At 52.1% G+C, this 13,025-nt stretch overlaps 2 protein-coding genes across 4 annotated transcripts in view; one reads left to right on the top strand and one right to left on the bottom strand.

The window, feature by feature from the left end:
• M1AP (meiosis 1 associated protein) overlaps positions 1-9,122 on the top strand; it is a 92,585-nt gene extending 83,463 nt beyond the window's left edge. The window contains exons 8-11 of the mRNA XM_003268710.2: positions 4,376-4,582; positions 6,733-6,873; positions 7,323-7,334; positions 8,159-9,122. Coding sequence (XP_003268758.1) covers positions 4,376-4,582; positions 6,733-6,873; positions 7,323-7,334; positions 8,159-8,317 — 519 coding nt within the window. The 3' untranslated portion in view covers positions 8,318-9,122. The remainder of the gene's footprint in view (positions 1-4,375; positions 4,583-6,732; positions 6,874-7,322; positions 7,335-8,158) is intronic.
• Positions 9,123-9,461: 339 nt separating this feature from the next.
• DOK1 (docking protein 1) lies at positions 9,462-12,826 on the bottom strand. Of its 3 annotated transcripts, none has more exons than XM_003268707.4 (5): positions 12,176-12,826; positions 11,547-11,846; positions 11,327-11,420; positions 10,923-11,107; positions 9,462-10,693 (listed from the first exon to the last, which is right to left on the bottom strand). In XM_003268707.4, exons 1-5 carry the CDS (start codon positions 12,233-12,235, stop codon positions 9,887-9,889), a joined length of 1,446 nt encoding a protein of 481 aa, XP_003268755.1. In that variant the 5' UTR covers positions 12,236-12,826; the 3' UTR covers positions 9,462-9,886. The 3 variants fall into 3 exon arrangements, with proteins under 3 accessions (XP_003268755.1, XP_030683030.1, XP_030683031.1); XM_030827170.1 differs by having other exon boundaries at positions 12,131-12,252; XM_030827171.1 differs by lacking the exon at positions 10,923-11,107.
• Between the last annotated feature and the right edge of the window lie 199 nt (positions 12,827-13,025).

The raw sequence follows: 13,025 nt of genomic DNA, 5'->3' as shown, positions 1-13,025 counted from the left end.
CAAATATGCTGAACTGTTTCACACCTCCACACCTTTTTTCATGCTGTTCTCTTCCTCTTGCTTCTGTCCACCTGACAAATATCTACTCATTTTTTTTCCAGATCCTGCTTAAATAATTTCACTATGAAGCCTTTCTTGCCTCCACCACAGCCTATCTCCATTCATCTTTCTTGCCTTTCCACACCCATGTACTTGTTGCCACATCTATCTAGACCTTTTGCACCATAGCTCTCTGATATGAGAAATGTCACATTACTACATTTTTCTAAATCAAATTTAGAAAGCATTGGTTCCCAAGGGCCAGGATGTTGACACACTCAATATCTTTATGGGTGCCTCTCCCCCTAGGATCATACCCAGAATCCAAGGAGCTTAACACAGTACAGAAAATGTGGAAAATGACCTTCTGGTCTTCAGCACACCTCCCAAGACAATACTGAATAGAAGTAGCAAGAGCAGACGTCTCTGCCTTGTTTCTGATGTTAGAGGCAGAGAATCCACTCTTTCACCACTATATATGAGGTTAGCTGTGGATTTTTTTATAGAGGTTTTTATCAGGTTGAGGAAGTTCCATTCTACTCCTAGTTTACTGAGCATTTTTATTATGTAAGGGTGTTGGATTTTGCCAAATGTTTGTGTGTGTGTGTGTGTGTGTGTGTGTGTGTGTGTGTGTGTGTGTGTGACGGCATCTCACTCTGTTGCCCAGGCTGGAGTGCAGTGGTGTGATCTCGGCTCACTGCAACCTCCGCCTCCTGGGTTCAAGCGATTCTCCTGCCTCAGCTTCCTGAGTAGCTGGGACTACAGGCATGTGCCACCACTCCTGGCTAATTTTTGTATTTTTTTAGTGGAGATAGGGTTTCGCCATATTGGCCAGGCTGGCCTTGAACTCCTGACCTCGTGATCCACCCACCTCGGCCTCTCAAAGTGCTAGGATTACAGGTGTGAGCCACTGCACCCGGCTGCCAAATGTTTTTTCTCCATCTATTGAGATGATTATGTAGTTTTTGTTCTTTATTCTGTTAATATAGTATATTACATCAGTTGATTTGAGGGTATTAAACCAGCCTTAGGGATAAATCCCACTTTGTTGTAGTATATAATTCATTTTATATGTTGCTAAATTTGATTTGCTAATATGTAGTTAGGGTTTTTGTATCTATATTGATAAGAGATACTGATCTATAGTTTTCTTTTCTCATGATGTCATTGTTCTGGCATGGTTCTGTGTACCCACACCTAGTGCTTGGAACATAATAGGCGCTCAATAAATTCTTTTTTTTTTTTTTTTTTTTTGAGATGGAGTCCCACTGTGTCACCCAGGCTGGAGTGCAGTGGTGTGATCTCGGCTCACTGCAACCTCCGTCTCCCGGGTTCAAGTGATTCTCCTGCCTCAGCCTCCTGAGTAGCTGGGATTACAGGCATATACCACCATGCCTGGCTAATGTTTTTGTATTTTTATTAGAGACAGGGTTTCACCATGTTGGCCAGATGGGTCTCAAACTCCTAACCTCAGTTGATCTGCCCACCTCGGCCTCCCAAAGTGCTGGCATTACAGGCGTCAGCCACTGTGCCTGGCCTGAATAAATTCTTAATAGACAAAAAATTCACAAGTAAATGCACGAATCAATGTAAAAATAGAAGATTTAAAATAATACTAATAATCCAAATCCTGAGCCCCATCAGAAGTTACTTAAGCCAACTGGAATGGAGTCCCCTGAAACGTCCTGGTTTCTATCCCTTCCAGGCTTAAACAGGCCATGTCCTCAGAGCAGGGGCAGGTCCAACCCACAACCCACATACACACACACCATGATTTCTATACCATTTATTTCCAACGTGATGGATTTTAAGCATCAAGCTGACTTTCCTGCACATTTGGATTTGTTCTTCAGGAAGACAGCACATCTCTAGATAGAAGCAAAACACTAAGAAAGCATGAACTTCTGAAGGCATGCATAAAGCTCTTGGCACAGTACCTGGTGCCTGATAAGCATTCCTTTAAAGTTTGTAATTATGATTATGACTAATTTTCCCATGCCCAAATCATCTGTCCCACCCCCGAAACCTTCTAGTGAGGATGCATCATACCTCCCAAATTATCAGTCAAGTCCTACCCCACAAAGAGGTCAGCAACCACAGGAATGGTACATACCTGTTTTTCTTGGAGCTGTTAACAGGTTTCCTACCACTTGCTGTGCCTACCAGATCTCCTCAGAGCTCCGCACTGCACAGAATGATGACACTGCTTTAAAGTGCAGAGCCTCCCCTACACCTACCCCAGCACGTGCCCCATGGGGTCTAACTCTAAAGCTACAACAAGTGTTTTCTGTCTCACTATGTCACTATTTGTCTTCCACAAGACACTGATACTCCTCTTTCCTCTAAAAATCCTTTCCTCTTGTATTATTTGTCTCAACTTTTCATATAAGAGTAGCCAGAACTCATGTGTTTTCTTCCATCTTATGTAGCAGGGAGGTTGTTATGGTTTGTACCAGATGTAACTGAAGATCACCCCCAGTAAGAGGACACAGTTTGAGATGATTATGATAGGTCTAACTCCATATTTCCTGGAGTTTAGTGGTTTTTGTTGAAAAGCTACCACAAAAAAATTGCCTCATTTTCATGGCTCATTTAAAAGGGTACATCTACAAAATCTTCTCAGAAGTCTGGTTGTCTCTTCTTCTTACTCATGCCCTAACCTCTGCCATCTCCATGGCACATGGCAAAGTGCCACCCTCTGTTCCATAATACCCATCATCCACAGAGGCACTACCCCCAGAATCCTGACTCTTCTTGTCCTGTGATTGGCTGAGATGATCTCAAGGGCCCTGCACCCACCCACCTCTCCCTCTGCTCTTTATTTATGTTTTTTTTTATGTTTTGAGACAGAGTTTTGCTCTTATTGCCCAGGCTGGAGTGCAATGGTGCAATCTCGGCTCACTGCAACCTCCGCCTCCCAGGTACAACTGATTCTCCTATCTCAGCCTTCCAAGTAGCTCAGATTACAGGCATGCGCCACCACGCCCAGCTAATTTTTTTGTATTTAGTAGAGATGGAGTTTCACCATGTTAGTAGTCAGGCTGGTCGAAAACTCCTGACCTCAGGTGATCCACCCGCCTCGGGCTCCCAAAGTGCTGGATTACAGGTGTGTGCCACTGCTCCCGGCCCTGCTCTCTCTTTCTCCTCCCACTTCGCAGGCTGCTTTCACTGCCTTCTGTCTATCTGTCTATCTATCAATCATCTATCTATCTTTATTTATTTAATTTTTTGTAGAGTCTTGGTATATTGCACAGACTGGTCTTGAACTCCTGGGCTCAAGCAGTCTTCCTGGCTTGGCCTCCCAAAGTGCTGGGATTACAGATGTGAGCCACCACATATGGGCTTAATACCTTGTACCCTCTCTGGACATTCCAGGGATATTCCCCAGTCAGCCCATTCTAATCCCAGTCGTTAGCAAACAACCAGACTTTATTACCCTCAAAAGAAGAACTGAATTTCTACAACAGACAACACCCCATACAAGTCTTGGTTTCAAGACACTGCTTTTTTCTTTTTCCTTTTGAGACAGACAGGGTCTCACTCTGTCACCCAGGCTGGAGTGCAGTGGTACAATCATGGCTCACTGCAGCCTTGATCTGCTAGGCTCAAAGGATCCTCCCACCTCACCCTCCTGAGTAGCTAGGGGTACAGTCACGCACTACGGGCTTCAAGACTCTGTTTTTAAGAATTATAATTCTTAAAAGTCCACATGTATGCTGAAGGTGGTAGGCCCCTCTGGGATGAACACCTACTTCAAGTTACAGGGCATTTCTTTTTTTTTTTTTTTTTTTAATTTTTTTTTTTTTGAGATGGAGTCTTGCTCTGTCGCCCAGGCTGGAGTGCAGTGGCGCAATCTCGGCTCACTGCAAGCTCCACCTCCTGGGTTCACGCCATTCTTCTGCCTCAGCCTCTCCGAGTAGCTGGGACTACAGGCGCCCGCCACCACACCCGGCTAATTTTTTGTATTTTTTAGTAGAGACGGGGTTTCACCATGGTCTCGATCTCCTGACCTTGTGATCCGCCCGCCTCGGCCTCCCAAAGTGCTGGGATTACAAGCGTGAGCCACCGTGCCAAGCCTACAGGGCATTTCTTAACTTTTCTCTCCATTGTTGACCCTTTTATGTACTCTCTCTGGCATATCCCAAACCAGGGAGGAAGAGTAGAACATTGTGATATTGATGATTCAAGCAGGAAGTCCCTCCCTACCAGGGCCAAAGTTAAATGGTTCTGCCCTCCTCAGCACCCCTGGAAGTCAGGGAAACTTCAACTGGGACTGATCCTCAAACCATGCCATGGACTAAAGATGAACCAGTATTTCTGTATGTCCTTGTTTCAGAAAAGGGAATGGCTGCTGTTAGCCAAGGGGGAACCACTGGGCCCAGGACACAGCCAGAGAATTCCTGCCAGCACCTTCTATGTGATCATGCCATCACACTCCCTCACACTGCTGGTAAAGGCGGTGGCCACGCGGGAACTGATGCTGCCCAGCACCTTCCCCCTGCTACCTGAGGACCCACATGATGACAGCCTTAAGAATGTGGAGGCAAGTGGAGCCCAGATCTCATGGCACAGATCTAGAAGCGAATGGAGTTTGAGAAACGGATGAGGGAGAGGAGTAAGCCCATGAGGGAATGGATGGGGAGCTGAAGGAGTGTGCTAAGTGTAAGAAGAGAAAGGAAGGATAGGCAATTATGCCAGAAGAAGGAAGTAAACACTTAGATTATGGCAGCAGGGTAAGGAGTGAAATAGAATGGAGGGAAGTGGGGCTTGAGAAGAAAAAACTGGGAGAGAAAAGGGATATTGGCATCAGTGATGACTGGGAATTAGAACCATCGTGGAGGACACACGACATGCACACGGACCTGATATCTGAGGAATGGGTGGCTGTGAAGGAGAAAAGGGAGCATCACAGAGTGGAAACCTGATGGCAGGCCAGGGCACAGGGAGGCAGGGGAGGAAGCCACAGCACGGGCAGGTCCAGCTCCTGGGGATGCACTGGACGCTTGTTTGGTTCAGTTTTGTCTTTGCACAGACTGGTTCTCCTGCCCCCACCTCCTCCCCAGAGAGGAGATTGTGAAGTTAGACAAGGGAGAGCAGAACAGAACATTGGGAGGGAAAGGAAAGAAGACACAGTGGAAAGCAGAAGAAAAAAGAAGGGAGAAGGGAATAAAAGGAGACCCAAAAAATCAGCCTTTGTATGGGTTTTCGTGTCTTTGTGTGTTTATTTTTGTGCCCGAGTGTGTCTGTGCTTGGGTCTCTAAATTGGTGGCAGTGGGTGTAGATGCGCCTGTGCACATCTGTGTGCTGGTGTGTTCTTAGGGGTCTAACTTTCTGCATTGCATGTGTGCATATGTGTATACCTGTGTTTGCGCTCATTTATGTTTGTTGAGAAAAGGCAGCCAATGTAGGTGCCCAAAATAGGAAGGGCTTCAAAATGAGATGTGATCTATAGATGCAGATGCAGAGGAGCAAACAACTCTGAAGGCCTTTTTACCTCCTTCTTCTTCTCCTCCTCCTCCTCCTCCTCCTCCTCCTTCTCCTCCTGCTCCTTCTCCTCCTCCTCCTTCTCCTCCTCCTCCTCTTCCTCCTCCTCCTCTTCCTCCTCCTCCTCCTCCTCCTTCTCCTCCTCCTCCTTCTGCTCCTCCTCCTTCTGCTCCTCCTCCTCCTTCTCCTCCTCCTTCTCCTCCTCCTCCTTCTCCTCCTCCTCCTCCTCCTTCTCCTCCTCCTCCTCCTCCTTCTCCTCCTCCTCCTCCTTCTCCTCCTCCTCCTTCTCCTCCTCCTCCTCCTCCTCCTCCTTCTCCTCCTCCTCCTCCTCCTCCTCCTCCTCCTCCTTCTCCTCCTCCTCCTTCTCCTCCTCCTCCTCCTCTTCCTCCTCCTCTTCCTCTCCTCCTCCTCTTCCTCCTCTTCCTCCTCCTCCTCTCCTCCTACTCCTCCTGTTTCTCCTCCTTCTCCTTTTCCTCTTCCTGGGATCTGGATTCTCTATATTTGCTCTGCTAGTCTCCCCAGGCTAAGAGTAGGAGGGATGGCTCTGGGTAGGGAGAACTGGAACCACGTCGCTGCTGGCTCGCTGGCTTAAATGAAGCAAGGACAAGGCCTGGGATTGTGCTCTTGGCTTGGTGGCCACAGAGACACAGAGAGAGGTGGGCACAAGTGGCCATGGCCCGCTCAGCGTCTCACTTTGGGGCCAGTGGTTCCTGGCACAGGATGCTGTGGCCGGAAAACCTGACTGCACAGGAATGTTGTGCTCCTGTATCCCCTCCTCCCTTTCCATTCAGCTCAGCTCACCTCCAGGCTGAGAACTCCATGTACTCGCCTTGCAGGCTGTGAGCACCCCGCCCTGCTGGGTAGCCCACTGACACACCCTCCCTCCGTGCTCACAGTGGATCCCTTGTAGCATTCATGTGCGCCGGCCCCCTCAGAACCCCTGGACATGCGTCTTGGGGCCAGAATGTTCAGTGTTCCTAACAACTTAAGGTTGTTCCTACTTCTCCTATCCATGCCTGGCCCTTACATCACAAGCACTGGACCTCAGGCCAGAACACCCAGTGGGACAGCATCTATTTCACAGCCTTCATGGCAGCCCTGGGGTTTCCACACTTCCTCCAGCCCCTCACACTCCTGGATCACTACCTGACATCTTGTGTTCTGCTATCTCAAGTTCCCTGGGTGAGGCCCCTCCTCTCTTTTCCTCAGAGCATGCTGGACAGCCTGGAGCTGGAGCCCACCTACAACCCCTTGCATGTTCAAAGCCACCTGTATTCACACCTGAGCAGCATCTATGCCAGGCCTCAGGGGCGGCTCCACCCACAGTGGGAGAGCCGAGCCCCGAGAAAGGTACCACTCCCCTCCTTCCCTCCTCTTCCTTACTTCCCATCCCTCCCCTTCATGCCCAGAGTCCTAGAAAGCCCTCCTCCCCCATCCCAACACCGCCCCCATCCATGGGAGTAGCCCTCCTCCAGGATCCCACCCCTGGTGGAGGGGAAAATTAGAACCCTTACTGGGTAGGGAGGCCTGTTTGCTAGGGCGTTTACATATAATAATGTCTAGGTGTTTTAATTGTGGTGTTTATGATAACTCATTAGTCATTTAACAGACCATTGTCCCATTAAGCAAACTGGCTACACAGGAACTATAACCACAGTCCTCATGAAAGAAAAGGCTGAAGGAAAGGTGGGAAAAGAAATGCCCAAGGGATGGAAAATTAATGTTTATAGAGCACCAGTCATTTGCCAGGTTTTATGATAAGTGCTTGCTTATTTGTTTTTCTGATTTAATCCTCACAGCATCCCTGCAAGGTAAGTGTTTGCTCATTTACAGATAAGGAAAGGAGGCTGACCAAGATTAGTAACTTGAGAGGACTCCCATGACTATCTGGGGTTGAAGACAGTTGGGGTTGAAAAGGGAAGAGTGATTGAGGATAGAGAAATATTTTTATGAGACCCGTGTTCTATATAATATTTGGGCTTCCTTTTGCCCTTATTAACTTTTTCTCAGTTTCTTAGTAACACAGCCTTTAGAAAAATTCTCATTTTGGGCCGGGCACGGTGGCTCATGCCTATAATTCCGGCACTTTGGAAGGCCGAGGCAGGTGGATCGCTTGAGCTCAGGAGTTTGAGAACAGCCTGGGCAACATGGCAAAACCTCGCCTCTAAAAAATACGAAAAAATTAGCCAGGAGTGGTAGTGCGCACTGTAGTCCCAGCTACTTGGGAGGCTAAGGTCGGGGGATTGCTTGAGCCCAGGAGGTCGAGGCTGCAGTGAGCCAAGATTGTGCCACTGCACTCCAGCTTGGGTAACAGAGCAAGATCCTGTCAAAAAAAAAAAAAAAAATTCATTTTGTCTTAGCTAAAATTACAGGACAACGTTTCCAAACTAGAGCTAGGAGCAGAGGCTACCACAAGTTAGCTGCTAGGCAAGCTGCCAGAGGTAGGACACCAGGCATGGAGACAGGCACTGTGGAGGCTGGGCTTAAGGGACTCCAGATCACTGTCCTCGGCCTTGAGGCTGTCACTCCAGGGAAGGAACTTACGAAAGAGTTAGGACAGGAAGCCCAACAGAGAATGGGATAGGTGCTCAGAAACTCTGATCTTCAGAGAAGGCTCTGGTTGCTCTCTTTGCAGACTGGGCAGTTGCAGACCAACCGAGCTCGAGCTACTGTGGCCCCCCTGTCTATGACTCCTGTCCCAGGCAGAGCCTCCAAGATGCCAGCAGCCAGCAAATCTTCCTCAGATGCCTTCTTTCTGCCTTCAGAGTGGGAGGAGGATCCCTCAGGGCTCTAAGTCACCAGCACCAGAGCCCAGCTGCCCAGCTTAACCATATCCATGCTCAGGTTCACATAATGGCTATCTGTGGTCAGACTTGCCTTCTATGCGCCTGAGCCTCTGTGAGGGCTGACTGGGAAACAACAGCCTTCCTGTCCTCTGTTTCAGCGCTGTCCCACTCCTCAAGTTGGGAAGCGACACACCTGAACCTGTCCTTTCTCCAGCAACGACTTTCATTTTCTTTTGAATCATTTGATACTGTTTACACAGGTGAAGATTAAACACCCAGTAAGCTTCTACCATTGTTAGGAGCATTCCTAACTCAGAATTTCTTCTTGTAGCTCTGTGTAAGCAGGTGGATAAGGTCAGATCACCTTTGGTAAACTGGACCTCAGGAACAAGGATGAGGTTTTGAAAGCTCATAAAAGACAAGTAAGATTGAAATCCAAGCCTCATTTCAGAGCCTATGCCCTTCCCACTATACCAGGATTCAGCCTCCAAAGAGACAAGTGCTTGGTACCTACATGCAAAGTGTGGGAGGGCTGCCCAGAACAGGGGAGAGGATGGTGTAAAAAAGACCTACTCCTTTCCTGTTACCCTCTCCCCACACGTACCAGCCTTCCTGTTGCTCCCTCCATCCACAGAATAATAGCTACCATTTATAAAATGTTTACTCTGGGCTGGGAGCAGTGGCTCACACCTGTAATCCCAACACTTTGAGAGGCTGAGGTGGGATGATCACTTGAGGCCAGGAGTTCGAGACCAGCCTGAGCAACATTGTGAGACACCCCCCCCCCATCTCTACATAAATAATAAAAACTTTAAAAAAAAAAACACTCCGTGCTTCAGATTACACTACTTATAAGGTATCTAATTTCATACAAAAAGCCCTGTGAGGTAGAGCCCATTATAGCTTTCCCATTTTACAGAGGGGCACAGGGGAAACTGAGGGTTGCAGATGTTATCACCCAGGGCCACAGAGCTCACATCTAGCCCAGGGCAGCTTGACTTGACTCCCCAGGCACTGAACCGCCACACTCCTGTTCCCTTCCTGGGCCCCTTTCCTCTCCCTGACTCTCAACACATTCCTGGTTCTCCTCTTGATCCCACCACACCCAACCCAACCACTGTGTCCCCTCTTTTTCTGTTCACACACATAAACTTCTTAAACCCAAGCTGACTTTAATGAGAATTTTAAAATTTTTAAATAGGTCTCTGGCAAAGAACAATGCAAAAGTAAGGATCCAGGCACAGTCCAACATCTCCCTGAGGCCTCCACACAGGCCCCTCAGACTGCACCCATTCTGACCATGCACCACTTTCCACAGACCTGGTCCCACAGCTTTCCCTTCCTTTGGGGAAGTGGGGAAGGGATGGCTTTAGGGGGATGCAGAGCCCATCCCTCAGCCCTGCCATCTGCCCCACTTCTTAGGACTTCCTGGGATTGTCCTTCCCTTGACTCTCCCATCTCTCTGGTCCCCTGGTCTCACACAGCATGGCCCCTCCCACCCTCTGGCTTCTGCTGGTTCTAACCATTTTCTTTGATCCCCATGATCCTCCTTAGCCACCTCAGGGGAGCCCTCCTTCTCAGGTAGAGCCCTCTGACTTGCCTCTAGTCTTATCAGTCCCTACTCTAGAGAGCCCACAGTCCCAGCTCCCTGAGGTCCCGCTCTTCTGGACCTGGCTGTACAGGGCTGAGTTGTGGCTTTTGATGCCACTGCCAGTTGCAGTACCAGGTTCAGGGAAGGCTGGGCCCTGGGGCTTGGGAGCAGGGAGGGGTTTTGTGCTCCGAGGGGGTGGCACAGCATAGTCATCAGTGGCAGGGTTGTAGGGGAGCTCATAGCCCTCCTCCTTCACCCGAGCTTGGCACCACCACGCATCCTTGGGCTCCCGAGGCAGATCATAAAGGCCCTGGGGAGGGACTGGGGCCAGGCCCTCAGGTTCATCATAGACGGGGTCCTCCTTGGGGTCCGTCAGCTTGGCCTTCAGCAACTGCTGCTGCGCATGCTCATACAAGTCCCAATAGAGAGGTTTCTGCCGTTGTACTCCCTCTCCTGCCCGAGCAGGGGTGCTGTCCAAGGGGTCTGAGTACAGGGAGTCCTGGAAAGGGCATGGAGCAATGCGCAGGGAGTCTAAGGGCTCAGCATACAGGGCTGGGGGGCTGTCGAGGAGCTCTTGGGGGCCAGGTAGGGAAGGCAACTTCCCCTCTGCCACCTCCCCTTCATGGGAGTCAGCTCTGAGAACATCGTGCCCCTGTCCGGCCTTTCCCTGGGCCTTCTGCCGGTGGATGGCAGTCTCAACTGCCTGGAAGATGTCATTTCCCTGTGCCGTCTGGAAGGTGAAGGTTCCAGGGCCTGAGGGGCAGCGGCGGCCAGCCTCGAAAGAGAACATGACCTGAGGAGGGTAGAGGGGGAAACACATTACCAGGAGCCATCAGAGGAAGTGAGTCACACGCCTGCACTAGTTAGGGTATCTACAAAGAAGAGACCACCTGCGAACAGACGTGGGGTCACAGGGTAGGCAAGAAAGGGGGATCCAAAGGTCAGAGCTTCCCACTTTCTGTCCTGCCCCACCCCTCCCACAGCTGCCCAACCCAGGAAGCCCTCCCGGACAGCTCCTGCACCTTGTCCCGGCCATAGCGACGCAACAGAGTGTAGGGCCAGGTCAGGAGTGGCTCCAGTATCTGACTCTGGGCCCCCACGGTCAGGAGAGTCAGCCTCTCAGCCTCCACCCTCAGCACGTAGGAGCCATGCAGGCCACAGCGCTCGGCGGCCTCAGTCCTCTGCATCGTTACCCAGAATTGGGATCCTGGAAGGCATACACGATTAGACAGCTGCGGGGGGAGGGACAGGGGCAACAGTGGGGACCCAGAGGACTCATGATCATAGTGTCCAAGCACTCACTTGGAAGCCAGATCTCAGGGCCTTCCTACTTCTTACTTCCCCATGGGCCCCTGGGTATCCACCCACTTCCCAAAGGCCATCCTCCTCTTCACTCCATCCCCGCCCGGGGTTCTCAGGCGTCTACCTTCCCAGGTAGGGCTGTACAAGGAGTTCTCCAGCATCTCCAGGGCAGAAAGCTTAGGTGGGTTATCGGTAGGCGCCAGAGTCCAGCTGCCTTTCTGTAGTAAGAGAGAGAGCATCGAGAAACCCGTAATTTCCTCAGCGGGGAGGGGGGGTCGGTCTGAGCCAGCCCCATTTCTCTGCCTCTCTAACTGCCCCCACCCCGCATCGCCGCAGCTCCTCACCGGAAAGGCGTTTCGGCACAGTGTCTGCACCCAGGCTGCACTGGACGGCGCGTCGGCAGCCAGCAGGTGCGAGCGCTGAGCAGTGTCCAGGCGGAAGGCAGTGGCGCCGGGCTCAGGCGGGGTCTCCACGGTGACGGGGGCCACACTCACACACTCAGCCAGACGGATCACCTTGCAGTCCAGGCGGCGCGAGCTCCCTCGGCCACCCCCAGAGCTCGACCCCTTATGGTCAAAGAACTCGAGCCGCGCTACGCCGTGGGGACTGGCCGGGTAGAGCACGGCCCAGGTCTTTCTCCACCTCTAGGAAGAGAGTGAGAGGGAGTGGCGTGCACGGGCGGCCTGGGTCCCGACGGGGAAGGAGGGAGCGGCGCAAGTCGATTTGGGGTCTGGGGCTTCCAAACGGGGTTGGGGGCGAAGTTTCCCAAGGAGGATGCCACTCCGTCTCCCCAGGACCAGAACCCCTAGACTACAGACGCTTCCCGGGAGTGTGCAAAGCAACTTCACGGGAAAGTCACAGGCTCTCCAACTCCCAGCGCCGCGCTCCAGCCCGCTACCCATCTCTCCCTGTTTCTGGGCTCTCTCACCCACTACTAGCCCGGATAAGGTTCGGCATCCGTGCGCCAGGCTACCTTGGTCCCAAAGCGCTGACTCTGCAAAAAGAGCGGCCCTTCCATCACTGCTCCGTCCATGGCCCCCGGCGGTTCCTTCCGCGCTTCCTGGCCCTGCGGCGGGAGGCGGGGCGGGAGGTGGGGCCAGGTTCCCTGAAGGCGTTTCCGCCCCTCCCCGGCCCCTGCCGGCAGCCGCTGGCGAGTCACGGTGGGGTGAGGAAGAGGAGCGAGAAGGAATGGTGGAGGTCCACGGTTAGCCGGGCGGTGCAGCACCCTAGGCCCCTACCCGCCGTCGTGGGGGCGCGCCAGTGGCTCCACCGAAAGTTCTCGGTTTTGGCGCGAGGGCCCTGGCCTCTGGGCGTGGTGGCTGCGCGTGACGTCATATGCCCAACTTGACGTCAGAGTGAAAGCCATGACATCACCCCGAAAGCGCCTGGGGCACCGGAGAGACCCACACGGGCCTCCGGGGCTTTATTTCCCCTGGCCGGGCCCGCCCCCAGCCCCGCCCGAGCCGAGCTGTTTAGACTCCGCTGGCCCGGGACTCGGAGGGAGGGCTAGGGTTGAACCGCTTCCCGCCACCACCGGGGCCGCTCCACCGCCCGGTGGCCGCTTGCATGTCAGCTCCCTGACCGCAGAAGCCTGGCCTCCATGCCGCGGGAAGAGAAAGCTTCATTGAACGGGCCGGGAGGGCCGGGGAGGGGGAGGGGGCGCGGCAGTGGCCAGCTCCACGGGGAGGGAGGACCCAGAGGAGGAGAGGAGGGAACTGGCCGGGAGGAATGGAAGGAGAAGGCGGAATGTGGGAGGGCTCAGGGGGATGTGGGAGGGACGAACGGAGAGGGGGGAGAGAGGGGGGTCCAGTCTCCCCTGGCCG

The sequence above is a fragment of the Nomascus leucogenys genome, chromosome 14 (assembly GCF_006542625.1).
Source record: "Nomascus leucogenys isolate Asia chromosome 14, Asia_NLE_v1, whole genome shotgun sequence".
Taxonomy (NCBI): domain Eukaryota; kingdom Metazoa; phylum Chordata; class Mammalia; order Primates; family Hylobatidae; genus Nomascus; species Nomascus leucogenys.
Note: the sequence above shows the minus strand (reverse complement) of the source record. Positions and strands in the feature narration are given on the sequence as shown.